At 43.2% G+C, this 25,981-nt stretch overlaps 4 protein-coding genes across 6 annotated transcripts in view; 2 read left to right on the forward strand and 2 right to left on the reverse strand.

The window, feature by feature from the left end:
• The first annotated feature begins 3,017 nt into the window (after window positions 1–3,017).
• Window positions 3,018–5,437, forward strand: LOC108045070 (activity-regulated cytoskeleton associated protein 1). The gene has a single exon (XM_017124253.2). The coding sequence runs from the start codon at window positions 3,123–3,125 to the stop codon at window positions 3,891–3,893; it is 771 nt and encodes a 256-aa protein (XP_016979742.1). The 5' UTR covers window positions 3,018–3,122; the 3' UTR covers window positions 3,894–5,437.
• Window positions 5,438–6,015: 578 nt separating this feature from the next.
• On the forward strand, window positions 6,016–7,626 carry LOC108045069. Its single transcript, XM_017124252.2, has 2 exons — window positions 6,016–6,293; window positions 6,445–7,626. Exons 1-2 carry the CDS (start codon window positions 6,234–6,236, stop codon window positions 7,222–7,224), a joined length of 840 nt encoding a protein of 279 aa, XP_016979741.1. The 5' UTR covers window positions 6,016–6,233; the 3' UTR covers window positions 7,225–7,626.
• Window positions 7,627–7,880: 254 nt separating this feature from the next.
• On the reverse strand, window positions 7,881–11,535 carry LOC108045079 (spermatogenesis-associated protein 20). The gene is made up of 5 exons (XM_017124267.2): window positions 11,236–11,535; window positions 10,905–11,174; window positions 9,002–10,468; window positions 8,732–8,937; window positions 7,881–8,670 (listed from the first exon to the last, which is right to left on the reverse strand). Exons 1-5 carry the CDS (start codon window positions 11,382–11,384, stop codon window positions 8,207–8,209), a joined length of 2,556 nt encoding a protein of 851 aa, XP_016979756.1. The 5' UTR covers window positions 11,385–11,535; the 3' UTR covers window positions 7,881–8,206.
• A 443-nt stretch (window positions 11,536–11,978) lies between these two features.
• LOC108045056 (protein Shroom) overlaps window positions 11,979–25,981 on the reverse strand; it is a 46,638-nt gene continuing 32,635 nt past the window's right edge. For 2 of the 3 annotated variants that reach the window (XM_017124230.2, XM_017124229.2), the window contains exons 8-10: window positions 12,935–14,342; window positions 12,616–12,873; window positions 11,979–12,545 (exon numbers count right to left, since the gene is read on the reverse strand). In XM_017124230.2, coding sequence (XP_016979719.1) covers window positions 12,282–12,545; window positions 12,616–12,873; window positions 12,935–14,342 — 1,930 coding nt within the window. In that variant the 3' untranslated portion in view covers window positions 11,979–12,281. Of the gene's footprint in view, window positions 12,546–12,615; window positions 12,874–12,934; window positions 14,343–21,747; window positions 21,924–25,981 lie in introns of those variants that run through there. The other variant, XM_017124231.2, reaches the window with a different exon arrangement.

Here is a 25,981-nt window from a genome sequence, read left to right on the forward strand (position 1 = left end):
CAGGGTTTTGACCAAAAAACCGAAATAAAAGTGCATTTTTCCGGATCTTCGGATTTCGGATTTTTTCATAAGGGGTTACATTGTCATTTTTGGCGAAAAACCGACCAAAATGAAATTTTTTAGCTGAGAATGCCACTCGATTGGAAATTTTATTACCAATTCAGCGAGGTATGGCATTCCAACATGTGACCATTATTTCCCAGGCTTTTGACCAAAAAACCGAAATAAAAGTGCATTTTTCCGGATCTCCGGATTTCGGCTTTTTTCATAAGGGGTTACATTGTCATTTTTGGCGAAAAACCGACCAAAATGAAATTTTTTAGCTGAGAATGCCACTCGATTGGAAATTTTATTACCAATTCAGCGAGGCATGGCATTCCAACATGTGACCATTATTTCCCAGGCTTTTGACCAAAAAACCGAAATAAAAGTGCATTTTTCCGGATCTCCGGATTTCGGCTTTTTTCATAAGGGGTTACATTGTCATTTTTGGCGAAAAACCGACCAAAATGAAATTTTTTAGCTGAGAATGCCACTCGATTGGAAATTTTATTACCAATTCAGCGAGGCATGGCATTCCAACATGTGACCATTATTTCCCAGGCTTTTGACCAAAAAACCGAAATAAAAGTGCATTTTTCCGGATCTCCGGATTTCGGCTTTTTTCATAAGGGGTTACATTGTCATTTTTGGCGAAAAACCGACCGAAATGAAATTTTTTAGCTGAGAATGCCACTCGATTGGAAATTTCATTACCAATTCAGCGAGGTATGGCATTCCAACATGTGACCATTATTTCCCAGGGTTTTGGCCAAAAAACCGAAATAAAAGTGCATTTTTCCGGATCTCCGGATTTCGGCTTTTTTCATAAGGGGTTACATTGTCATTTTTGGCGAAAAACCGACCAAAATGAAATTTTTTAGCTGAGAATGCCACTCGATTGGAAATTTTATTACCAATTCAGCGAGGTATGGCATTCCAACATGTGACCATTATTTCCCAGGCTTTTGACCAAAAAACCGAAATAAAAGTGCATTTTTCCGGATCTCCGGATTTCGGATTTTTTCATAAGGGGTTACATTGTCATTTTTGGAGAAAAACGGACCAAAATGAAAATTTTGAGCTGTGAATGCCACTCGATAGGAAATTTTATAACGAATTCATCGAGGTATGACATTCTAACATTAGATAATTTTTTCCCAGGGTTTTGACCAAAAAACCGAAATAAAGGTTGATTTTTTTACGGATTTTGGCCATAAAAAACAACGCACATCCACAAGAATCTGAATCTGTTTCGTGTATATGGGAGATATTATGACGAATTTAATAAGGTGTTACATAGGATACATGGACATTTTTACACCATAATTTTGCTAAAAGAAAACGAACTTAAAGTTGTTTTGCGTATCTAATTACTTAATATTTGTTTATTTACTTTCGAGCTTTTGAATTCTTTAATATTACTTGACTATTTGTTTTATAGAGTTTTATAAACTTGTTTAAAAAATACCCAGAGCTAAACCAAAAACTCTTTTGTGCAGCTAACGACCTATACTATATATGAATTCCTATCAGTTTCCAAACATTTTATTTGTTGGTCGATTATCGCATGGGAAAGCTTTTTCTTGTTCTCTGGGGGTTCCCTCTCCTATCTTTATTTCGATTTACACTAATACCCCAGATAACATGTGGAGTCATTTTTTTTATTGATTAAACTAAAAGAAAAAGTTTCGAAATCAATATAGAATAGAAGCTTAAAAATATGTTTGTGGTACATTTTACTTAAAACCGGATTTCTGAGATCATCACTATTGAATTCTAGTGACAAATTGGGATTTATCAAATACATACTCAGAAAAACTAATGACGTCACAACAATAGAAAGCATTAGTAGATAGAAACAATAAAATGTTTGTGTATAGCTAGAACATACAAAAACTCGTATATTTAACGTTAAAAAACAAGAGCCCCTTTCAGTAACAACAATTATAAATCGCGTGTCGGTGGTCAGGCAATTACTCATTTCATAGAATTTCGTATGGGAATGTAATAACATTTAAAAATGCAATTAAACACACTGTATCTGCCAGCAACTGTTTTAAAAGGTGCTTTAAAATACATTTTTATTTTTTAGCTCACCCTCTTTTCGGTTGTTATTTTATGTGATTAATATGACCATAATCAAACAAAACAACTTTAAATATTAAGAAATTAATTTAATAAAAAGAATGAGTTTACAATATGTATTTATTTATGGTTTATGATAAATTATGCTTACGAACTATATATTAATAATACTTTAGATTGCGGGACTTAATTTTATTCACTAGTGCGGTTTATATATGTAAGTCTGTTATTTTTTGATGATGACAAATGGTCTTTTGAATATACATTCGATATTTCGTATGGGGTTGTAATATCATACAAAAAAGAAATACAAAAACAACTTTAAATATTATGAAATTAATTTAATAAAATGAGTAAATCAAAAATATGTATTTATTTATGGTTTATAACCAAATTATGCGTATGAACTATAAATTAATAATACTTTAGATTATGGGACCGGGTTTTTTCCACTAGTAAACTGTAAGAGTCTGTTTTTTTATAACACATGGCCTTTTCAATATATATATGTACATATTATTCATTTTGCTATTTCGTATAGGGTTGTAATATCATACACAAAAGAAATACACCCCGAAACTGAAAGAAAATGGTTCTACAAACCTTAACAAACATTTAAAAACAAAATTCGTAGAAAATATCAATCGGAACATATGTATTTATTATCAGGTTTGTTTATCAGTTTGGTGGGCAGTTACCGGCTTTCAGTGCTATTATTATATAGACGCGATGATTCACCGGCACTGGCAATAACAAAAAACACAGGCAATGCCCGCTCTTTTGGGGGTTCCTCTCCCACTTTGGCTCTCCCCACTACCACAAGCTTTTTCGAACTTCGATTTCACAACAGCCGGGTATAAAAGGCCCCCCATTTGGAAGAGCTCTTTAGTACATCGGCCGCATTCGCTACACTGGCTTTGCCCGCCGAACAGACACTCAAAACAAGAAAAATTCCAAAACGTGTTATCGCCCACTCCAACCACAAATAACCGAAGATGGCCCAGTCGATACATATGACCAACGAACAGCTCAGGGAGCTGATCGAAGCGGTGCGGGTGTCCGCCGTAAGTGCCGCCGGAATCGCAGCCACATCCGGAGGAGCAAACGCCCAGGGTGCCAAGGGCAAGGGCAGCTTCTCCGCCTGCACACACAACTTCGGCGGAACCCGAGACTATGACGTGGTCGAAGAGTTCATCACCAACATCGTGACCTACAAGGAGCTGGAGGACATCAGTGACGAGAACGCCCTCAAGGGCCTGTCGCTGCTGTTCTACGGACTGGCCTCCACTTGGTGGCAGGGCGTCCGCAAGGAGGCTGCCACGTGGAATGACGCCATCGCCCTCATCCGCGAACACTTCTCCCCCACAAAGCCCGCCTACCAGGTCTACATGGAGTTCTTCCAGAAGAAGCAGGATGACCATGATCCCATCGACACCTTTGTGGTAACCAAGCGGGCACTGCTCGCCCAGCTGCCCGCCGATCGCCACGACGAGGAGACGGAGCTGGATCTGCTCTACGGCCTGCTGAACATCAAGTACCGCAAGCACATTGCCCGCCAGAGCGTCCAGTCCTTCAAGGATCTCCTCGAGCAGGGCCGCATCATCGAGCACAACAACCAGGAGGATGAGGAGCTCACCGCCGCTTCCAAGAACGTGCGTGGCTCCCGTCGCACCACCCGCTGCACCTACTGCAACTTCCGCGGCCACACCTTCGACAACTGCCGCAAGCGCCAGAAGGATCGGCAGGAGGAGAACCAGGAGGAGTAGGCGACCAAAACACCCACAAATCCCAGACGGAGCAGCAGCCACCACATGACATCACCGGTGGCCCCGCCTCCCCAAAACATTCCAGAACTTTTCGTAGCCACACTGGCCGACCAACGTCAGCGAGAGCCCAACAACCGGAGAGAGCGGGAGAGCCCAGAGCAGCAGCAACATGTGCGGCAGCAACAGCAACACCACCAGCAGCAGCGGCAACATGTACGGCAGCAACATACGCCAGCACTCCCAAACTCTTCACACTCACTGGCAATTGGCGTGCCGGTAAGCTTCGATCAGCATCTGACCCCCAAAAAATCACGCTGTTTCGATTACTTCCAACCGAAAACGGCTCTAATTTCATAATATTTCACGCTGCCCTGCGGCTTTTTTGGCAAAGAACGCCAACACTCCAGTCAGCAATTCATTCAATTGCAATCTTGAATTTATTTTTTGAACAAGCAAAGCTCCGAGAATTATTAGGCGGCGGCGGCTGGGGATCAGGCATTTCGTCCAAGAAATCGGTTAGTCGCAATGAAGAAATATGAAATTCGAACTCAAAGGGGTCACCTCCTCTGGCTCGAATTGAATGTTTTGACATTGCGACTCCGAATGGATGTTGCTTGATCTTCAGCCGCCGCCCTCAGCCCGATAATTCTCACAACCGCCGGCTCCACTTTGTGCCGCTCAGCGGAAGACAAGAAGCGATAAGTTGGTTACCCGGAGAGATGATCGCTGTGTTGAAAAATGTAGTGACCATCGCTCTTGTGACCATTTTCCCTAGTTTTTCCGTCTGATCCTGGTCCTTTGTGAAGCTGGCAAAAAACCCCCCGCCCGGTGATCGCCCGCTTAGATCCTTTTGCACGTGACATTGACAGCCCCGAAGGGCGGCGACTTCCGTTTCCGGCTGCAGCCTCGGCTGCTTCCGGTCGTGGATGCTGCGACCCCTCGCCATGTCTCTGGTGCGAGTGGAGCTACAGCGGGCGTGAATCGGGCAAAACTTAAATTTCTACGGAAATTTAAAAAACCAAACCAATTTTGACATTTGTCAAACATCTTAGTAACCACATAGCACTACGATGGCTCCCGAATCGCCATCCGTGCGGTTGGCACGTCAAATTGTCCCATTCGGGATCACGGGTGTAGGGCTGTTTATCATTTCACCCCTGCGATTCCGCGACAAGCTTGAGGCACGCCAGTACCCAAACACAACACACAACAAAACCCGGGGCTGGGACTCGTCACTGCCGCGCCCCTCCAGCCGGCACAGACTCTCTCCGCCCCCCAATGGAAAGCCGGCTTCTTGTGCAGATGACATAGGCGCGTCAGCCATCCGACCCGGGATTTTCCCGGAACATGGTGGCCAGACTGGGAGCGTGCGCCTTGAAACGGAGATTTGGCCACAAGCACTTCTACAGTTTGGCCCGCAGTTCTCACAGCGATACCAAGAGTGGGGGCCTATTAATGACCACAAGAGGCTGCGAAGCACCAGCCAAACTAACATACAAGACTGAAACCAGAAAATACAAACTCAAAAAACTACAAAACCTAAACCCAAGCAATTGTTTTTATTTTGTTGGTGGGGGGCAAACATATTTTTACAGGAAATCCACATTTATTTTACAGGTTTCATAATAAACATTAAAGTAAAGCAATACAAGTGAACCCTTCGTGTAAATTTTAAATATTTTTAAAAATATATGTCAGATCTTTTAGTTTTCTTTAATATATAAACTGACTGCATAAAAATACAAAAGAACAACATCTTATTTAGTTTAATGTGTATTTGGCCCATCAGCTTACACAAAATTCATGAAAATTCGAACTTTTAAATAAAACGATTCTTATCAGTTTTAAGCATTACATTCGATTACATATAAAAATAAACAAAAGCATGGTAAGTCAAGTCAAAAGTCCAATATACCCTGAGCACTGAACATCTGAACAAAAAAACAACTTAAAAAGTAACAGAAAAACAAAGCAAAACATGTTATCGATAGTCTCAACTGTGGCGGAAATAGAAGTGTTGCCAGCTGATTGTTTTAATCTAGTATCTAGTATTATTTTTTAAAAATGTCATTTAAATTAATATTTATTCGCGAGCTTGTAAGTATTAACATGTAAACCATTAGATTGTTTTGCTAAAATTAAAGGGTCCAATTTAAAATATAATACTAATCAAGTTAAACTGAATGAAAATATATTGAATTTAAAAACATAACTGTTTTATTATGATTTTTGAGTGACTTGGCGCTAGACCCATATTGCATGTGTTTTGACTTGCGCCATTCGGTCACACTGGCGAAAATAATAATATTTCCTAATCAATATACCTGATATCAACAACTGATGCACAAAACACACCGTCTCACCGACAGCCAGTACATGGAGGTCGAAGGCTTGTTGCAGGTAAGTGGATGCACTGCATCCTCAGATAATTCCGGATGGCCCAAACACTGCTACAACGCCCTTTCTTTTCGCCCCGTCGCCACACACCACACCACTCCGCACTCCACCCACTCGAAAAACCTGGCCAAAAACCACGCACACACTCGCGCAGGCCATGGACATGCCCACCAGCCACGATCCGGAGGCGGAACTGGAGCCGGAGTCCACGTCGCTGTGCCGACTGAGCCGCTACAACGTGACCAACCTGTACGACGGGCCGGCTGGCGGGGGGGCATCGCTGGCCTCGGGCCGCCAGCGTTGCTACACAATGCCGCATGTGCCACCGCCAGCGCCGCCCTCGACGCCCACTCTGCTGACCGGCGGGGGCGGCGGCAGCAGCACCTCCGTATCCGTCTCCATCTCGCCCACCTGCTCCGCCGGAAGCCATCCCCTGGATGGCCAGAGCTTGAGCCAGAGCCCCTTGAACCACTTCATCTACGTGAAGAACGGCAAGAACCTGCGTCGCGAATCGCGCTGCGTCGACTCGGAGCTGTCCAAGTTGTTCAACGTGGTGTCCATAACGAACCGTCTGACGGCCATCAAGAATCGCAGCAGTTCCATTTCGAATTCCAGTGGGATTCTCAACGCCTCGCGCACCATATCGAAGCTAAATGGGGCGCCGGCCACCAAGATCTTCAAGATCCACCGGGATCCCAAGGAGTTTCTGCGCGAAACGGACGAGGACTCGGTGTCGGCGCCAGAGTACGACGAGGAGGAGGAGGATACCCGCTTCCGGTTCTTTCGGAGGGCGCGTTTCTCGCGGAGGTACAGCACTTCGCGATCCGGACGGAAGTTTGCACGGAAGTTTGCGCGATTCGAGCACCACGAGCGCATGGAGACCATCGTGGACAGCTTCGATGCGGCCATGAGCTTTAACGATGCGGACACCTGAGAGGCGGAGGCCACGACGACGACGACGGCAACAGTTGAGGATGAGGCATGGCAGATGGTCGGCCAACCAATGTGATGAATGTGAATTTCAACTAAATTATTTTAATTGCTACAAACTACTATTATTACGATTATTATTACCGATTACCGAGCTGTTCTCTCCATACGTTTAGTTTCCTTCTACGCCGATTGCCGTGGCCTCCGGGATCCCAGCTCCATTCGATCGGGTATGGTTGCGGATCACGGACGCAGCGCAGGGCACGCATTTAGTTTAAAGCCTAGTTTTACGCCTACGCCTCTGGGGCGGAGCAGGTGCAGCCGACCACCGAATGGTTGTTTGCTCCACGAACAGAACGATTCCAATAAATGCACAAAACGTGTTGTATTCGAGAAGAGAGATTAATCGATGTTGGTTTCATTTATAGCAGTTTGGTTGTAGAAAGTGATTAGCTTCTTAGCTTCGAAATAAATTCATTATAGAAAATAATTTATCAGAGAAATATTTTTAAAAATTTTCTGTGTGAATGAATCCTTAGGAATACCTGAAAGATTTCTATGGTCTTACCATCTTTTCGAGAAAAACTGAACTATATTTTATTTGCAATTTAAAATTAAAAAAATTAAATATACTAAAAATATTTCTGAAAAGCAGTAAAATACCAAGCAAAATTTAGGGTTTCCCCCGCGTTGTCTTTATTAACTTTTTATATAGACATAGATAGGTTATTTTAGTTGTATGTTACTTTAAATATACAAAGCAACTTCAACCAACTCTAGACACTTAGGGAGCAATGCAGGCGGGGAAAGTCTATCAGACTTGACAATTCAATAAGCTGTAGTTATATGACTTTGTCGCAAGTCCATTGGGATTTTATTAACTACTTACAACTATGCAGTTCCGAGAACTGATTTTCGCTTTGAAAGCAAAAAAAAACAATAACATCTAGATGGTCTAAAAATCTAGTTCGAGAAACTTTCAGGACTTAGTCACGCTTTGAGAAAAAGAACGCCATTAGGTTATTCTCCAACATCGTTGGACAGGTAACCGGCATCCGACATTGTCGTTCGTGGCAAACGTAAACCGTGGTTTTGCCATTGATCATCTTGAACTTTGTTTGCAAGCGCTGGTTCGAGCCTTCCTCCGGTTTCGCGGGATCCACATGCACCATGATCATGCTTGGTATGTAAAACCTGCGGCAAATCTCCATGAAGTAATGGGTGTGCGGCGTATCCGGACCCACCACTGCCACAAGATCCAGTCCGTTCCTGTGCATCATTAGAGCGGACATCATTTCTGGGAGAGCGTGTCCGAAGGGCCTGACGTCGGCAAAGAAGTTGAGCAACTTTCCAGCCTTCTGTATATAGGCATCCTCTTCGTAATAGTGCCCCAGAAGGACGAGGTTGCGTGCAGATACACTATTACCACAAGGTTCGGCACCATCGTGGTCTGTAAAAGGATTTACAAATCAGTTTTTGGAACAGAAAATCCAATAATGTATACAATTTACCCTCCTTTAGCCGCACAATAACATTGGGTGCACCCTCCTGCGAGAAAAAGTAGGCTCCATTGCGCTCGTCCCAAAAAAGCTTGTCCTGGGTGTCTTGCAGTGCCTTGGCCCAATGCAACGCTTCGATGTCCAACGTAGCTTTGTAGTAGTCCAGCAAGCCTTTGATCAGAAAAGCATAATCATCTAAGAAGCCATCGATTTCGGATCTACAATGGGCAAGTTGTTTTTTAAATAATAAGAATTATATCATGCTTGATACGGGATACTCACTCATTTTTATCCAGGGTTTCATCTCCCACAGCCACACCATAGCAAGAACGGAGTAGAAGCTTCTCTTCCGGTTTATACATCTCTTTGCGGAGAAAATCTAAAAGTTCCTTGGCCGTCTGCATATACTGATCCCGATTGGCGGTGTAGCAGTTACCAAGTTCACAGAGACCCGACAGCACCAGGCCATTCCAGGCGCATATGATCTTGGTGTCCAGGTGGGGACGCGGTCGCTTATTCCGCAGAATATGCAGAATATCATTGGCAACGGCAAGAAAACTCTCAAAGAACTCCGCATCCAAGTCGAATTTGGAGCAGGTCTCCTCTGCTGATCCTCGAACAATAAGAATGTTCTTACCAGTGAGGTGACCATGTGGATCACTCCTTGGCGGTACATTTCCTGGTGGCTTTAAACCGTAGTGGAAAGTATAAATCTCAAAAGCCCTCTCTGCCGTCATGTCGCCAAACCGCTCGGACTGATCCTTGAAGGCAGCTTCAATCTCGTCCCAGGTCCAGGCGTAGAAGGCCCCCTCAACCTTCACTTTATCTTCATGAGTGATCAACGAATCCGCATCCTCGCCAGCATAAAAGCCGCCCAAAGGATGTCTTAGGTCATTTATTAAATAATCGTAGATCTTGTGTGCATAGCAAAAAAAGGCTTTGTCTCTGGTCATCTTGAAGGCATTAGCAAAAACTGCCATTAATTGACCTTGATCGTAGAGCATCTTTTCAAAGTGGACGTTGTGCCAATCCTGTGTGGTGGCGTAGCGAGCAAAGCCTCCAAAGATGTGGTCATTTATGCCACCCTTTCCAATATGCTTTAGTGTTTGAATCGCCATGTCCAGCACATCCTTATCCTTAGTGACGGAATACCCATGAAAGAGAAAGTTTAGACGTGGTACCTCCGGAAACTTCGGCTCCGAACCAAAACCGCCATGAATCTGGTCGTATCGCTGTTTATGGACGTTAATGGCTTCGCGTAGCTTTTCTATAGCACTTCCCGGCCCAAAAGCTGCCTCTTCCACAGCCTCAGCATCCTGGTTGTCCTTCAAAGCGGTGAGCAAAACGTTTCCTGCCTTTACAAGAGATTCCTTGTCGACAGTCCACTTCCTGGCAATGGCTTTGAGAACAGTGGCGAATGAGGGCATTCCAAAGCTTGACTTTGGAGGGAAATACGTTCCTGCCACCAATGGAGCCAATTCAGGAGTTAGCCACAAGCTCATTGGCCATCCACCACTGCCCTTGGACATGAGGAGAAACTGCATGTAGACCTTGTCGATGTCCGGACGCTCCTCCCTATCCACTTTTATGTTTACATAGTGCTCGTTCATAATGGCTGCTGTTTCGGGGCACTCGAAGGATTCATGCTCCATTACATGGCACCAGTGACAAGTCGAGTAGCCCACGGAAAGGAAGATGAGCTTGTTCTCGGTGCGGGCCTTTTCGAACGCCTCCTCGCCCCAGGGATACCTGCAGGTAATACATTTTAAATTAAAATCAACAATACTTGATGGCAATTTCTATCAGTAATTGAAAAGAAATTAAAGAAACTCTTATTTCGACTAATCATTTTTTGAAGAAATCAATTTGTTGTGTAAATTGCAATTTAAATAACGTGTTTTTCAAGATTTAATAGAGCAACACCAACTATTTATGTAACAAACACTTAATGCGCAGTAGAGTAAATTGTTCAAGAAAGCCAATTTAAAATTTAAATTAAAAAAAATTGAATTCTAAAAATACAAATTTTCTTGCAGCGGTTTAACACAAATAATGTTGTTATTATTGCTAGTTTTAAGTGGGCGATTTATATCACCCCTTATCATTTTCTTATCACACGTGATTTTAATTTAACTGACACCCACGCATTTCGATTTAGGCTGCACCTTCGCTGTGCTCTACTTACCAGTCCACTGGGTTGTATGCATGTTGCAAAAGATATGGGGACTTGGAGGAGGCCAAGCGATTGGGTTGTTTTGGAGGTTCCTCCTTGGCTGCCTCCTTGGGTGCTCCGCCGGCTGCCTCATTGGAGCCCTCTTCGAAAGGCTCCTTGGATGCCCCTTTGGATGCCTCTTTGGAAGCCTCCTTGGATGGCTTTTCGGATGCATCCTTGGCTGCCTCCTTGGATTCCTCCTTGGCTGCTTCTCCTCCGGTGGCCATTCTTCCGTATTTTCGGCTGTGCCACAAATTCGTAACATTTAAACAGGTGGTTTTATTTTCCCGGACGCTCTACTCACTTGCTCACAGTGCGACTACGACAACCGATGTGTGGGAGTCGCAGGTTCCGACGGACGACTGATTCGGATGTGGATGTATCTGGTTGGAGTTTCAAGGTCGTTTGCAGAGTGCTTCGTATCCAGGGGAAGAGCGGTCTGACCCTGAACATAGCAAACGAATCGGGATTCTCGGGACTTGCGCTTTGCTTTCACTCGACCTCGTCCAATGCCAATAAAACTGCAACGTGTGCAAGTGGACGCGACTGGAACTGACCAATGTTTTTAATTTTTGTTTTGCATATCGGGCGTAGAGGTGGAAGCAAAAACGATGTGTATTCGATACTATCGGTGCTGTAACAAATTTGGCAACGTCGATAGCCACCGATTATTTTACTTAACGGATTTTCAAATTAAATATTTAAATATATAAATAGGCAGCTGTTGAAAAGTTCGTATACAATTTTAGGCAAAAGAATACAAATCAGAGCCTGCTTAGTAAGATCGAAAACAAAGAAAGGCAACCATTGCAACGCATTGCCCTTTCATTCAAAAGTAGCGGAAACGGAAATTGGCGGGTCAGCAGATCTTTATACGTTCAAATCAGCCAAGAACTGAAAGATATATTTCACCATTATCTAAATATGTTTAGCTGATGCAGTACAACTTTAAAATTGCTCAAATTTTCCAAGTTGAAATCAAACGCAAAACTTACAGTTTTGTTGCCTACTTTCAGGCTGCCTTAGCAATAAGTTCCAACTCAAAAATGACACTTATAGTTTTCATGGTTTTATTAATGCATACAGTTTATCTTTGCTTTGATAATTATGTAGAAAATGCTTACACCTATGCGGCCGATATATAGAATAATTAACCTACTAGCTAGTTGAAAATCACAAATGAACATACAATATTTATACATTATAGTGTGGGTGTGGTAATTAAGCACATCGTTTTAAACTAATACACATTGCGGACTGGACTGGCGGATCCTGCGGACTCTCGCGATCGGCTCTCAACTTTGAGTTGACAGCTGGGAGAATCGAATCGAATCGGCCAAGTTAGCCAAGTTAACAATCGCTTTGGACTAGCGCATCGCTGAGGGAGCCCAGCTGCTCCTCGCTGCCCTTGATCCTTTCGGCCAGGTCGCGTGCGTCGGCGATCAGCTTGGCCTTCATGTTGATGAAGTAGTCGTAGTCGGCGCACATATCGGCACTGAGGTTTTTGCCCAGCAATCCAGCGATGCTGGCGCCACGTCGATCGATGTCCGCCTTCAGCCGCTGCGCCTCCTCCAGCTGCTCGTACAGCAGATCCCGCTTCGATTCCAGCGCACCCTAGGGATTGAAAGAGATTTCTCATTAGTAAAACATTCCCAATTTTAAAGGGTTTATCATGACAACCCACCTTTTCCTGCTGGCGCGTTTCCAAGCTGCACTCCGTTTGGGCCAAACGCTCGGAAAGCGACAGGAGCAGACTGGTGATGTGTCCCACGTCGTCGACGTAGGTACGGAACTTGGACGCCTCACTGGGCCGCACCTTCTCCGCCAGCTTGGCGAAGAGCTCCTGGCCCAGCTTGTCATTGGTCGAGCACTCCTCGCCAATCGTCTGCTGCTCGCGCTTCAGAGAGCCAATTTTTTGGTTCAAATGCTTGATGAGCTCATCCTGGAAGGGAAACAGATAGGTTAGATTAAAGATTCCATACATATCCCAATGTAGTACGCACCAGCTTTTGTTTGATTAAATTCGTCGGCTCTTCGCTAGGCTCGCCCAGCTGCAGCTCCACACTGACCACCCGGATCTCCGTCGACGACGTGGTGGCCTTCATCCGCATCAGCGTGGAGGTGCCCACATCCCGCTTGGCCAGTCGCAGGGGCACATCCGGATTGTACAGATTGCTCACGTAGTGCGAGGTGGGCTTGCGGCTCTTTGGTGTCAGGATGTCGGCGAGCTTGTCGCCGGGCGGTAGGAGCTTCGCCAGCTCCTGGCTCATCTGCTCGTGGTCCAGTTCGATGGGCTGTCGCTGGCGGGGCTGGAGAGTGGTCCTGGTCGGATGCTCCTCGCGTGCCGCCTCGAGGTCCGTGTCCCTGTCCTCCAGTTCGTCCGTTTGGCAGGCCATATCCGTTGTGCTGGGCTTGGTGTTCACCATCAGGACCAATTCGCTGCGCTGCATCAGCTGCAGTTCCTTGATCTCGGGCTCCCTGTCGGAGGACATGTCCTCCTCCTCTTCCGGGGGCGGTGGACTGGGCGGTGGCGGCGGTGTCATCAGTGGTTCGTTGACGAAACTGGCTGTGGGACTGGTTATCAGGGGACTGGTGTAGCCACCTATTAGCCCCGTGTCGCAGAGATGCGCCGACATCAGCTGCGACTGGAGTTGCGTGATCTTCTCGATGTTCTCCCTCAGGGATTCCTGGCGGTTCATCGTGGGCTTGGGTGGTATCATCGGGTTCGTGTTCAGGGTGGTGCTGATCACCTCGGCACGGAAGATGTGCGCCTCGGGCTTAGGAATCGGTGTCGCTATAGGATTGATCGTGCACTCCAGGGAGCTGGTGCTCAGACTGCAGTCCGAGTGCGAGGAGGCCGGCGAGAGGCGTGGCGGTGTGGGCGTGCTGGGTGGCAGGACCTCCTCCAGCGTCGTCTCCAGATCATGGGCGGCCTGCTTGAGGTCCACGTGGGACTGGGACATCGGCGGCATGGTCACCGCACTTGTGTGCTTCACATCGTACGACTGAGATCTCGTGTATTGCTGCGGGGTTGCGGATTTCGGACTCTTTCCGTATCCCTGACCCAAAACCGGAGTGGAGTACCGCTGCCCTCCAGCGTAGTAGGGGGGCGTGGCACTCGTGGGGGAGTTCCCAGCCAGATTGTTGTTGGAGCCATAGCGCAGGGTCACATTCGCATCGCCATTAGGCGATCCTGGCTGCAACTTTGGCTGCTGTTGCAACTTGACGCCCAGCGGCAGGACATCAGGCAGATTGTTGGGCAGTTTTCCACTTACTCCATAGCTGGGCTTCGTGTGGGCCACCAGGTCCTCGTTGGAGGTCAGGGTGAGCTTGTAGATGCCATGGTCGGGATCTGTGTTGTTCAGCTTCTCCAGACTCTGGCGCGGCAAATATGAAGCCTTGGAATTCGATCTGAAAGGATAAATTAGAGGAGTTTCATTAGTTAACAAGCCAGGAAAGCAACTATTTAATTTAAGAATTAAAATGAAGACAGTGCTGATGAATTCAAATTAATATTAGCTTGAAGCCTTTATATTTTATTTAAATAAAACTTATAAAAGTATTCAATAGGTATACGAATAATTATTAAGAAATCTAAAACTAAATAGATTTGTTATAAGAAAGGGTGATTAGCAAAGATGACCCTTTAGATTTCGAAATGTTGCAAGTTTTTATTAAATGTCGATTTTTTCCAGATGCATTAAGACTTGATATCATCGGTGAGTGGGCGTTGCTCTGTTGGTAAGTAAAATAAAGGCTGGTTAGTGGCGGTTTTCTGTCCCCAAAATGTCAGCCAACTGGGGTCAACCGTGGGGTCATCGGCAGTAGCCGCCACGACTTCCCAAAAAATATACGAAATAAAAAGAGTTCCCCGAATCTCATTAATGCAAATGTGCAGCCATAATCTGGACAGATGCTAATTGAGTCCTCGACAGGCGGAGTCACCATCCAAGCGCGATGCAATCTTTATCTCCCAAAGCACCCACATATTGTAAATTATTGTAATATGATGGCGAAAGCGACGACCGATGAAATTATTCTGTGCACGACGCGCGGAGACGACATTTCGTCGTGTGTTAAGCTGATTTCCAAGACACAGGGCACAAAAAGGCGGAATAAAAAACGAAAGTGAAATGTTTACAGTGCAATTATAAAGAGTTTTATGTTTCAGAAAAGCAAAAGTCAGAGTCGGGGGCCTCATTTTAGTGTGCAAGGCGTATGACGACTACGTCCGCTTCCCCTTGACAACTTTCAAAAGTGCTAAACTAATTTGTTATGTTTTTTGTGTACATTTCATCTCGTCTTTTATTGTAAAAGGCTTTTGTTGAGATTTTAGCGCATATCGTTTGGCTTGGCCACCCCCAAAAATTGCCAAAATCTTTATTGTTTCTGCATTACATATACATTTACCCCACATGAGTGGCACAAACATATATACATATGGTGTTTTGCATGTGAAGAAAGCCGTCGACGAAGAAATGTTGTCGCATTTGCATAAATTAAGAGCAGAGTGAAAGAGCAGAAGAAGCGGGGAATACGTTTTGGACTGGCTTACATCACAGAGCTAGACAAAACAGCTGTTGGATGGATGTATCTGCGGCCAGTTAGCATTTGCATAAGCCAGCCTTTTGTCTAGTTCCATCGCCCCTCTTCCTCTTCACTTTCATCGCCGAGGGAGATGGCTAGATGCTGCCATTTCGCCTTTCTTAATCACTTCCGTTCGCTTGTTGAGTAAGTCTCTTTTTTTCTACTGCCAATTTGGCTAAGACAAAGGCAAGAAACGGTTGCATTAGCATAGATTTGCATATCGGGCCGATGACATCACAAGAGTTAATTGAAAGCAGGTCTAACGTAAGCCCAGAACATACACAGAACACTTAGGAAGGGCTAGATAATAGCTCATATCTGGTGGTTACCATCTTGTAATCTTATGCCAACAACATGGCTAGATAAGGCCTTGGTAAGTAAACTCTTGTAATCCGCCAGAATTCCTATTTCAAGTCCCAGATTTACCTGACATAAGCTCATTATACACACACACACCCTCAATGGTCGACAAATGTAACAGCTTTATTATGATTCACTTCACAGATCGAAAATAACTCTTTTTTGCCCGCTAATATTGTATAATTCCCAATAATACGCGGCGGGCCGGTCGAAAGACAATGACAAAAAATAAACGTATAGAGTTGAAAGAAAGGGTCAAAAGAAATGTTCGGACACTGGGCTAAATACATTTCCATACAATTAACGCATATTTTATTTGGATATTTGGATATTTGCCTATCTTTCCCTCTATTTGGCATTATTAAGCCAAGCGGGGCGTTCCATTTGGTTATGTGATGCAAATTATGAAAAAATTGATAAATTGCTTGGCCTTGCATAACTGCCGGCAATGTCGACAATAAACCGTTGGCTTTTATATAGGGTCCAAAATCGGGTATTATCGCCTAGCCACCCGCCTCGTATGGGATAATTGCTGGGTTCACTGGCTTTTGGGTGGTGTTGCCGATCCAGGTCTTGGTCAGTGGCCTTTTGCGTTGCGCGTTGCGCATTGCGTATGCAACTGCAGCAACAGCAGCAGCAGCAATTGATGTTGCAGCAGCAACTGGCAACTGCTGGCGCCATCGTTGCACTATAATTTTTGATCAGCAATATAACGAGCTGTTTGCCCGCTGACTAGTTTTCGTTGATAGTAAAAGTATTTTATTTAAATATGCCGACAACGACAACGCTGGCGACGCATGGAAATCACGTTTTTAACATCTCGTCTTAACATTGAGCCGAAAAAAAAGGCGAACAAATGTTGCTGTTGCTGCGGTTGCTGCTGCTGCTGCTGATGTTGTTGCAGTGCTTGTTGTTGAAAACATAAACATCTCACAAGCTCAGCCGAAACCGAAACCTGAAAACGGGTTTGTCGGCACCACAGCACCACCGTACCGCCGCACCACCGCATCGCACACATTTTCACTTGCCGCAAAATGACGTCAAGTCAACATACAAAATACAATAAGAAAAGTAAAACAAAACAGATGGCCATCAGCGCAGTTAGCTTTCTTTGAGGAACGGCAGGGAAAATCGGGGGAGGTCGGCACTGTGGCCAGAACAAATCGCTCATGAGAGTCTTTTTTCCCTGGTATTTAGGCAGAGACAGCCGCGCATCGTTGTCCATCAAACTGTGCCATAAATTTCTCTTGGAAAACTCCAAGCAAAACAATGCAACAAACACGGCAGCAACATCAACATCATTAGCAGCAGCAGAAGCAGAAGCAACATCATCATCCACATCGGACGCAGTGAAAAAGAAAAGAAAAGTTCTCTTTCACTGAAATGCTAGCTAAGTGGGCATCTTTATCTGGGGTCTGGAAAAAAAGACTTACTTCTAACCTTCTGGCGGAGAGTCCCACAATTGCCGCCTGAGATTTCCCCGCGCAACCTAAATCCGAATCGAAAACTTTTCCTCTCGAGCAATTTCTGCCTGTTCATCTGTTCATCTGTGCATCTGCCTCGTGATCGGACTCCAATTGTCTGCCTCTCCGCTTGGTTTCTTGTTTTCTTTTCTAATGCCGCAGCTACTGTTGCCGTACCGCTGCTGCTACTGTACCATAATTATGATCCATTAATTCTGGCAGCAACGCCAACAATGATGGCTTGTGCAATATTTTTAATGTAAAATCGATTTAATGGCGCTTTTCGCTCGCGGCCCTCAAGCACCAAAAATAGACAGCTTGGGAAATGCAGCAGTGGCAGCAGAAACAGCAGCAACAGATGCCTCTTGCTCTTGGCCCAACCCCCATTGAAAGTGTCGAAAGTGGTCGGCCTGTCCCCATTGAATCCGATGGAACGGGGTAATTAACTTGTGAGCTAAACGGCCGCAGCTCATCATAATTACAGCTAAAAAGATGCCTGCAACCAGGGGGCAGAACACAGCAGCAACATCTGCAACAGCAGCAGAAGCAGCAACAGCAACACGGCAGCAACAGCAGCAGCAGCAACACTAGTTGCAACCAGCACGGGAAACATGTGTGCGCACTGGACTACGACAGCAACAAGCTTGTAAATAATTCCAGCCCCACCTCCCGCACTTTAAATAGTTACTTTTGATATTCGCAAAGTTGCGTTTGCATAAACAAATTATTCAGCCAAGTGCGGGCCTTTTGTCTGCTGGCTTTTGATAGGGGATTGCAGAGGAAGTGGGAGATTGAATGGTGCACGGGGAGAAAAGTGTTTAATAACAAAAGTACTGTTTATTAGGATATATAATTTGATATTATAAAGTTTGGAAAATTCAGTTAATTAATTAGTAAGGGTTAAACGGGTTACCAGAAGAGCATTTCTATAAGATATTGAATTGAAATATATATTTTTGAAGGAAGAATAATGCTATAGTACAGGTGTAAATATTTCTTAATAAACTTTTGTTTGTTTTATATATTGTAGTTGGTAATGCAATTGTTTCAAACTTTACTTATGAACTATTAATACCTACTCTTAATAAAAAGGACGAATTTGATAATTGAATTTTATACAGGATAAATGTTCAACTAAATAGTAATTGGTAATGTTTGGCTTATCACACTAATTGGTGGCAAATATGGTTTTGTTTTTAAATGTATGCCCAATTGCAGAGAGATTTTTTCTAGTGTAGTAAAGGGGCTGGAGGGGGTCCACTGCTAATATCCGCGACACATCTGCCAATGACATTTTCACTCTCAGCCCACTTGGCATATAAATTGTACACACAGCGAGCAACTTGTATTGCCCTCGGGCGCATGCGCAACACGTCCGCCATGGCCGGATCAGCAGATAGTCGGGGATATATGGGGAAGGGGAGGTATATAGGGGGACATATAGGGGGGATATAGTGGAGCGGGGACCGCTACAAGTCTTTGAGCCATTTGCGTTTTTTCAGATATTACACAAAAGCCGTCGTCGAATGCCAAAGTGTTGCGGCCATTGAAGGAACTGCCCTGAATACGGATTTCTCATTGTTTTTAGCCAACTAATTTCAGCCGAAAGAGAGCGAAAGATAATGGACAAAAGAGCGAAGAGGCCAAAACAACACACATTTACTTGTTAGCCAAGATCCGGCGGCGGAGAAATGAAATGGAAAGAAAAGTAAAGTAAAGAAAAGAAAAGCATGCGAAGCGGCTTTTAATTTCTTAATAACAGAAATTTCTCAACAAACTTAACAAAAAGCTGAGAGAGAGTGAGAAGGAATTCTAAAAATGTTTAACGACAAAGCCGGAGAACATCGCAGGTTACACCATTAAAGTTAGTAGTTAGTAGGGCCTTGTCTTGAACATTCATTAGCTGTTAATTGTAATTCCCAAACAAAATGCCATGATTATATGAAATGATGTCACCACCTATGCAGATCTGCAATTTCATAGGGAATTCGCCAGTGAGATCACCAGGAATTAAATGTAGATACACGAAACGTGCCACAGAAACAGAAACTCGTACTTTCAAGTACGATCTTTTTTTTTTTGCTTTTTTGGAACGAAAGTGAAAGATTGATGAATGGTCTTGCGTTTATGTTTCGGACCATTTAATTGCCTCGAGAGCGAATTGTGACCTTTAGCATACCTACATATATATTCATAAGCCATAATGATCGCAGATTGGCGAGAATAAACAATGATCATCGTTGTCGTAAGGCAGAACAAAAGGGAACCAAAATCAAGGTTAATCCACTGAAATCGAACCAAACTCCGCGTAATTAATGCACTGGTGGAGCATAGTGAATTTGCATCAATCAGCAATTATTTATGCAAATTCTCTTTGGACTGTGTGAGAAGTGGGAGCGAAAAGTTCAGATATTCTCACGCTGCTGCTGGTGAACCGTTTCGGAATCGATTGATCGATTTCTGATGGCAATATAGATAGCAGTTTATAAGAACTGCCCCTGCACTTTGATCGTGTTTAGCATGTCACGCGCCTGTCAAAGCCGAAAAAAGCGCCGAATAATTAAGTAAACAAAGAGGTCTTAGAACCCTGACGTCACAAGGTTAAGTTCCAGAACTTGGTGAACATCGGTGATGAATGAGTGCAGAAAAACAATGACAGTGAAGGAATGTAACCGTATTGTTACAAGGTCGCCCCTATAAGAAACCCAAGCAAACCTTGCCAACTCATCCGAGTGTTCTTGGGGCCCGGCCCTTTGTCGTTTGTCTTTGTTTTTGTCTTTGGAGAGATCTTCAGTTTTTTTTTTGCCAAAAGTGTTCTTTGTTATTCTTGGCTTTTTCGGGGCGGCAATTTGCGTCGCAATTGGTCGGTTGCGCTGGCCAAAGTTGAGGATTTGTGGAGCGGAACACCCAATTCACAGGCCCGATTCAATTTCCATTCCAATTCCAAGCGCACAAGTCCATACCCAGACCCAACCCACGCCCACACGATCTCCAGTTGCCAGTGGCCGGGTTATTTACAAAACCTTGGACGTGGCGATCTCGAACGTTGCCCCATGGACTGTTGGATTTCTGAGCTGGTCGCTGGATGAGTGGCACTCCTAGCTTTTGAGTCTGGGATAAGACAAAGCGAAATAAAATGAAATAAAAACAAAATACAGAAATACATCCGCGTATTGTTTGCCGTACCGCTGCAGTTAGGCGCTTTTGATAATTAACGGTTTATTGATAAAAGATCCACAACCTCATCGCGATGGTCTATGCGATCTATGGTCTTCCCCCTAATGATGATGCTGCCTGATGACGATCATCATCATCATCATCGTAATGGTGATGGTCTCGTGTAGCTTTTGATGGGCGTTTTTGACTCGCTATCGTCATAAACATAATTCTCCGCTGACTCTTTTGGCAAGAGTAAAGCGTGAAATTGACATTCGCCCCTGTGAAATGTTCAACGAACTCTGCATAATAATAATAATCGAAAAATCCGCCGGGCCACTTGTTGCAACATTGCGGCAATGCAACTTTTTTGGGATGCCGCAGGACAGGAAGCATCCCCCGTCGCTTGAAATTCGTTTTATTTTTTATTTTTTCATTTTTGGTTTTTCATTTTTTTTTTGGGCCCGGCCCCAAAATTGGTTAAGGGGAAAAACAAAACTGAAAACTCCAAAATGAAGCCCCAAACACATTTGGCATTCATTTGGCGTCGATCGCGTGCAACAACACATTGCACACAGAAAGAAATTAATTTCAATTGGGTCTTAATAAAATACGTATTAATGATTTTTGGAAAATATTATTATTTCTAAATAAAATTAATCTGTTTATCAGTGAATTATGAGCTCCAAAGAACATAGTTAAATGTTTAAAGGGGACCTCCTCTCCAATTGAATTCGGTTGGAATTCGTTTAGATACATATATGGTTCGATTCTAAAAGATTATTTTTCCAAGAGATTCTTGTGACACCCCTGCTTAAGACACATTTTCCTAACACTTGGTTTTCTATTATTGATTTCTGGTTCAATTTAAAGCTTAACTTATAAAATCATATCAAAACAATTTGTTTCTCTGCACCACACAACTCCAGTCTGGCCAACAACTGTGAATGCCAAGAGCAAATGAAAAACGCAATTATATGGCAAAAACGTAAAAAATAAAACGAAAATAACGAAAAACGAGATCAAGATTTGACGGCGGCATGGATTGCGTTTTCAAGGTTGTTATGGGGATTGCATTGCCCAAGTTGGCGCTGCAATTAAAAGTCATATATGGTTGAGGAGAGGAAACGAACGAATCTTTTCACGCATTCCGCCGCCTTTTTCCACCGCATGACGTCAGAGCTTTTCCCAATTCGCTGATTTTCTGCATAATGGGTTTGTGTCTAGACGACGGCATTTGGCCATTTTACCGAAAGTTGAGCCATTGAAACCACTGAGCCATTGTCCGGCGCGAGTTCAGGAACCCAGTCGATGGGCAAGATCAAAACAATTGAGCACGCGGCACTTTGTATCTCGCACCGAATCGTTTGGGGCACGAACAAATTGCCTTGCAAAATAAATCAAATAAACGGCCGAAAATAAAACCGCGACAACGCGATCCATTGAACAAAACAAAACTGAAGGCGCTGGCAAAATGCTAAAAATTTACATTCGGCGTGACAGAGAGAGAGAGAGAGTGAAAATCGAGGAGCGACAGGGAGAGAGAATGACATAAAGTGATATGTGCCATCATCAAATTGAAAATAAACGCTAAATAAATATGTGCGAAAATCGTGAGGCCTCAGGGAATATTCAAATACCCTTTGAGGAATGATAGTTAATGAGAAAATGACATGATGGTATTGATATGTAAATCATATCATAGATCTATAAGTTCCTAACTCTATAGGACAACAACAATCGACTATCTGTTGTTAGACATTAAGAATATTTAATATCTCTGATTTAAGAAAAGAAATGATAAGATAATTTATTTAATTTTTATAAGGATTGAACCATACCATACATATAATACCCATATTTAGTTTAATTAATATGGCATGGTATGATATCATATTTATCTAATGATGAATTTTCAACTCTTCAGTTTGATTTATCACAGAGTCATTTACGATAGGGTATACTTTGCTATCATTCCGATAAGGTAAGCTCTTTTTTTCACTAACCATGAGTCAGTAGGACAAGTCCTCATAGAGAACCTATTAGCTGGAAGCCCAACGTTCTAGAACACCCATTTCATTGAGAACTGGGAAAATGAGAGCAACGGCGGGAGGCAGAGTTTAGTGACTAAAAATAAATGGCATAATTCAGCCAAACAATTTATTTGGCAACGATGACAGCGACGCAATGGGATCGGATGGGATGGGATGAGTTGCTATTTGGGGGGCGGGGTTGTATGTGGGGAGGAGGAACATGTGGCGAAGTTGACATCGGCGCCGTTCCATTTACACAGATTTCCCAGTCGCCAGGAGACGGGAGCTGCAACTGATTAGCCAACAAATTAGATGCCAGCCTGACATATTGGCTCTGATTTATGCAGTGCGGCTGACCCAAAATGTGTATATGATCTTACGAATATATATATTTATGTATACCTATATATCCGAGGAATGCAGATTGTCTTGGGGCGTTTGCTTTTCCTTGTTTTTTTTTTTTTTTATTTAAGATGCGGTGTGTGTGCAAGGAATTGAAATTTGTACGCTTGGGTTTGCATTTCATTTGCTTAAATTGCAAATTGGTTTGTCGGGGAGCCAAGGGATTTGGCAGTTGGAAGCTGCTTGCAAGTTCGCCGAGCTGATTGAAAATTGTTTACCTTCTTTTCAGGCCCATCATCATCATCATGTGCTTCTTTGGCTTTGGTTTTCCCTGAAGAACGTGATGCGAAGGCCGCAAAAGGCCGCCAAGAGTCTCAGGATCAGCGGATCGATGCATATTTGTGGTCTTTGTTGTCTTTGTTATTGGCTGAATTCGTCATGTGGTCGAGGAGAACCAGCACAAAAGCTTAGTTAACGCTTTTGTAAGGGGGGATGAAGAGCGGGAGGGGGGCTGAAGTGGAGGGGGAGCTGCTGCAATGACAGACTCTTGGCCTTGAAGCGGCGGCAAAATGGCCACGTACGAAAGCAAAATCCCCAACTTGCACGCATAATAATGACCCTGGCTTATGGCTATGGCAATTTTCTGAGGCAGCAGGGAGAATAGGGAATATATGTATATATAACCCTCCCTGATTGCATTTCATTTGCCTCCGCTCATTTGCATTTGTGGGAATCAATCACGAAGTTGCCCAGCGCCTCAGACTTTGTCTAGACTTTTGCGGATTTACGAGTTATTAAATCCCCACTCGCAGAAAATGCATAGATCACTAAAGTAGAAGTATCTTTCATATCAATACAACTTATATAGAGAAAGTTTTTATATATTTGAAGGCTTATTAATTATTTATTGCTTATCACATTATCAGAACTCGAAAAAAACCTTTAATTGCCTTATCAGTATGATAAGATTTCAAGTATTCAAAGCTGATTAGACCTTGTTGCATTTAGTATTATAAAAATGAATAGGAGTTCAGATAATAATAGAGAACTGATATGTCCCAGATATTTTTCCGTCTGTAGTCAATGCAATGCCAAGTTTTAGTGTCTGTTCATGTGATCATCTGCGTTATAAAACATGCAACTAGCAGTAATGATTGAGCACAAGGTAGACAACGATGTATCGGGCTGGTTGACAATCAGTCAACGAACAGCTGACCATGGCCAGATATTCAGATACCCGGTCATAGACATAAATATAGAAATAGCTGCATCTCGCGTCTTGCATTTCAATTGTGGCCCAGAGATTCGGCTTTCACGCAATTTGCTGCTCGACTGATCGAGATATATATTATATTTACCAGCCCGTCGTGCAGGGCATTGCCAAAAAACCAAAAAAAAACTGAGATACTTTTATCTGTGGTCGTAACGAAAGTGAAAGCATTTAATATGCATATGCATTATTTGAGCTGATTTGATGTTTATGTCTTGGGCCAAGTGCGACGCACATTTCAATGAAATTTGAAAGCTTTCCCATCCCATTAGATTCCACAGACAGTTCAAATATAGCGATCGGCAATCACATTTTCGGTGTCAATTTGAGTTCTATCATAAAATGGAATTGCTTTTTAAGTTTTCAGACTCCCATCGTTATGATCGAAAAAAAAATCTGAGTGGATGTGGGTGTCGCTAATTGAATTTCAGCTCAGATCGCTTTGTACCCCATTTTAACGGCTCTTTGCGACGCAGAACTGTCGCAAATGCGATCTACACGTATGAGCTGTAAAATTCTTTCACAAATTTAAACACCAATCGAGCGAGTTCTCATTGCGCAACCAGAAATTTATGCAGATTTTTTTGGTTTTTGGGGCCCTTTTCCTGGGACACCAGAATAATTGCAGGCACGTAATTTAGCCACGAAGTTCATTGACAGCGACAGTCATCGCCGCAAAGCTGACACGCCCGATTGCGTTACGCTGCGGTTATCGACTTGGTCATTAGCTTTGGCAATAGCCAAGTTAACACTGAAATCGCGGCGAAAGAAGGGGCGCAAAGGAAAGTTCTCAGGGCCCTACAATGTGGTCGAAACCGAAGGCGCAATAAATGCACACGATCAGGGACTTATGCAAGAAAAGATAAAGTTTACTTTGTAATTTCACAACCTATTTTCAAAAAAAAATATCTAGGGGATTTCCTTAATTTAATTGGAAAGTGCTAACCAATAAGTTTATTGCACTATAGTTATCAAGTATTGATGAAAGTTTCCACAGACACATAAAGCCGCCTAAAATAAATAACATTAATCAGCTTTAATCCCATGAAACGTAGTTAAACTAAAGGCGCAATAAATCTTTAGATAAGATTTATATCAGGAAATATATACTGTGCAATTTTACAAAAGTTATAAAAAGAAAAAAAAACTAGGGCATTGGCTGATTTTTTATTATAATTGACAGATAATATTTACTCTTCATTCCTGTTTGAGCAGTAAACATAAATATTAGACATTAATAGTAAAAGTATGGACTAAATAGCTTCAATGTTAAGCAAAGTTAAAACAAGCCACGAGTAACCCAGTTTTACTTCATACCACACAAAAGCAGGTATAATTAGAGCCCCCAATTAAACAGATTAATTCCCATAAAAATCACCCAAAATAAAACGTGGTCTTGTCAAACTATTCCCACTTCTTGTTTTTATTGCCCACTCCAAATAACCCAGCAAATGCCTCAAATTGCATATTTCATGAGCATTTCATTGCCCAAAAAACCTTCCCATGCCGATGAGAAATTGTTGCGTTTAAAACTACATACATATATATTGTATGTTAAAAATGTTAATTGCAATACATTTGAGCCAACTTGCGGGCAGGCAAAAAATAAAAAAGAGTAGCACACAAATAACAAAAAACAAGAAAGGAAAGCTAACTTCGGGCGGAGCCGAAGTTGAAATACCCTTGCAGAATATTCTGCAAATTATATTCTCCAAAATTATTCATATGATGCATTTTTAATACTCATAAAAAATCCCACCTTCCTAACTTTAAAAACACCAAAGTTATTTCATTTCCGATCAATCAGTTATATGGCAGCTATAGGATATAGTCGGCCGA

The sequence above is a fragment of the Drosophila rhopaloa genome, unplaced genomic scaffold (genome assembly GCF_018152115.1).
Source record: "Drosophila rhopaloa isolate 14029-0021.01 unplaced genomic scaffold, ASM1815211v1 contig_115, whole genome shotgun sequence".
Lineage (NCBI taxonomy): Eukaryota > Metazoa > Arthropoda > Insecta > Diptera > Drosophilidae > Drosophila > Drosophila rhopaloa.

What these genes read in the sequence shown, in the direction of transcription:
- LOC108045070 (XM_017124253.2), top strand. Translation starts at nt 3,123, where the DNA reads ATGGCCCAGTCGATACATATGACCAACGAACAGCTCAGGGAGCTGATC.
- LOC108045069 (XM_017124252.2), top strand. Translation starts at nt 6,234, where the DNA reads ATGCACAAAACACACCGTCTCACCGACAGCCAGTACATGGAGGTCGAA. An exon ending in AGGTCGAAGGCTTGTTGCAG is followed by an intron (nt 6,294 to 6,444) that starts GTAAGTGGATGC and finishes ACACTCGCGCAG; the next exon opens with GCCATGGACATGCCCACCAG.
- LOC108045079 (XM_017124267.2), bottom strand. Translation starts at nt 11,384, where the DNA reads ATGTTCAGGGTCAGACCGCTCTTCCCCTGGATACGAAGCACTCTGCAA. An exon ending in GAAACCCTGGATAAAAATGA is followed by an intron (nt 8,938 to 9,001) that starts GTGAGTATCCCG and finishes TGCCCATTGTAG; the next exon opens with ATCCGAAATCGATGGCTTCT. An exon ending in TATTGTGCGGCTAAAGGAGG is followed by an intron (nt 8,671 to 8,731) that starts GTAAATTGTATA and finishes ATCCTTTTACAG; the next exon opens with ACCACGATGGTGCCGAACCT.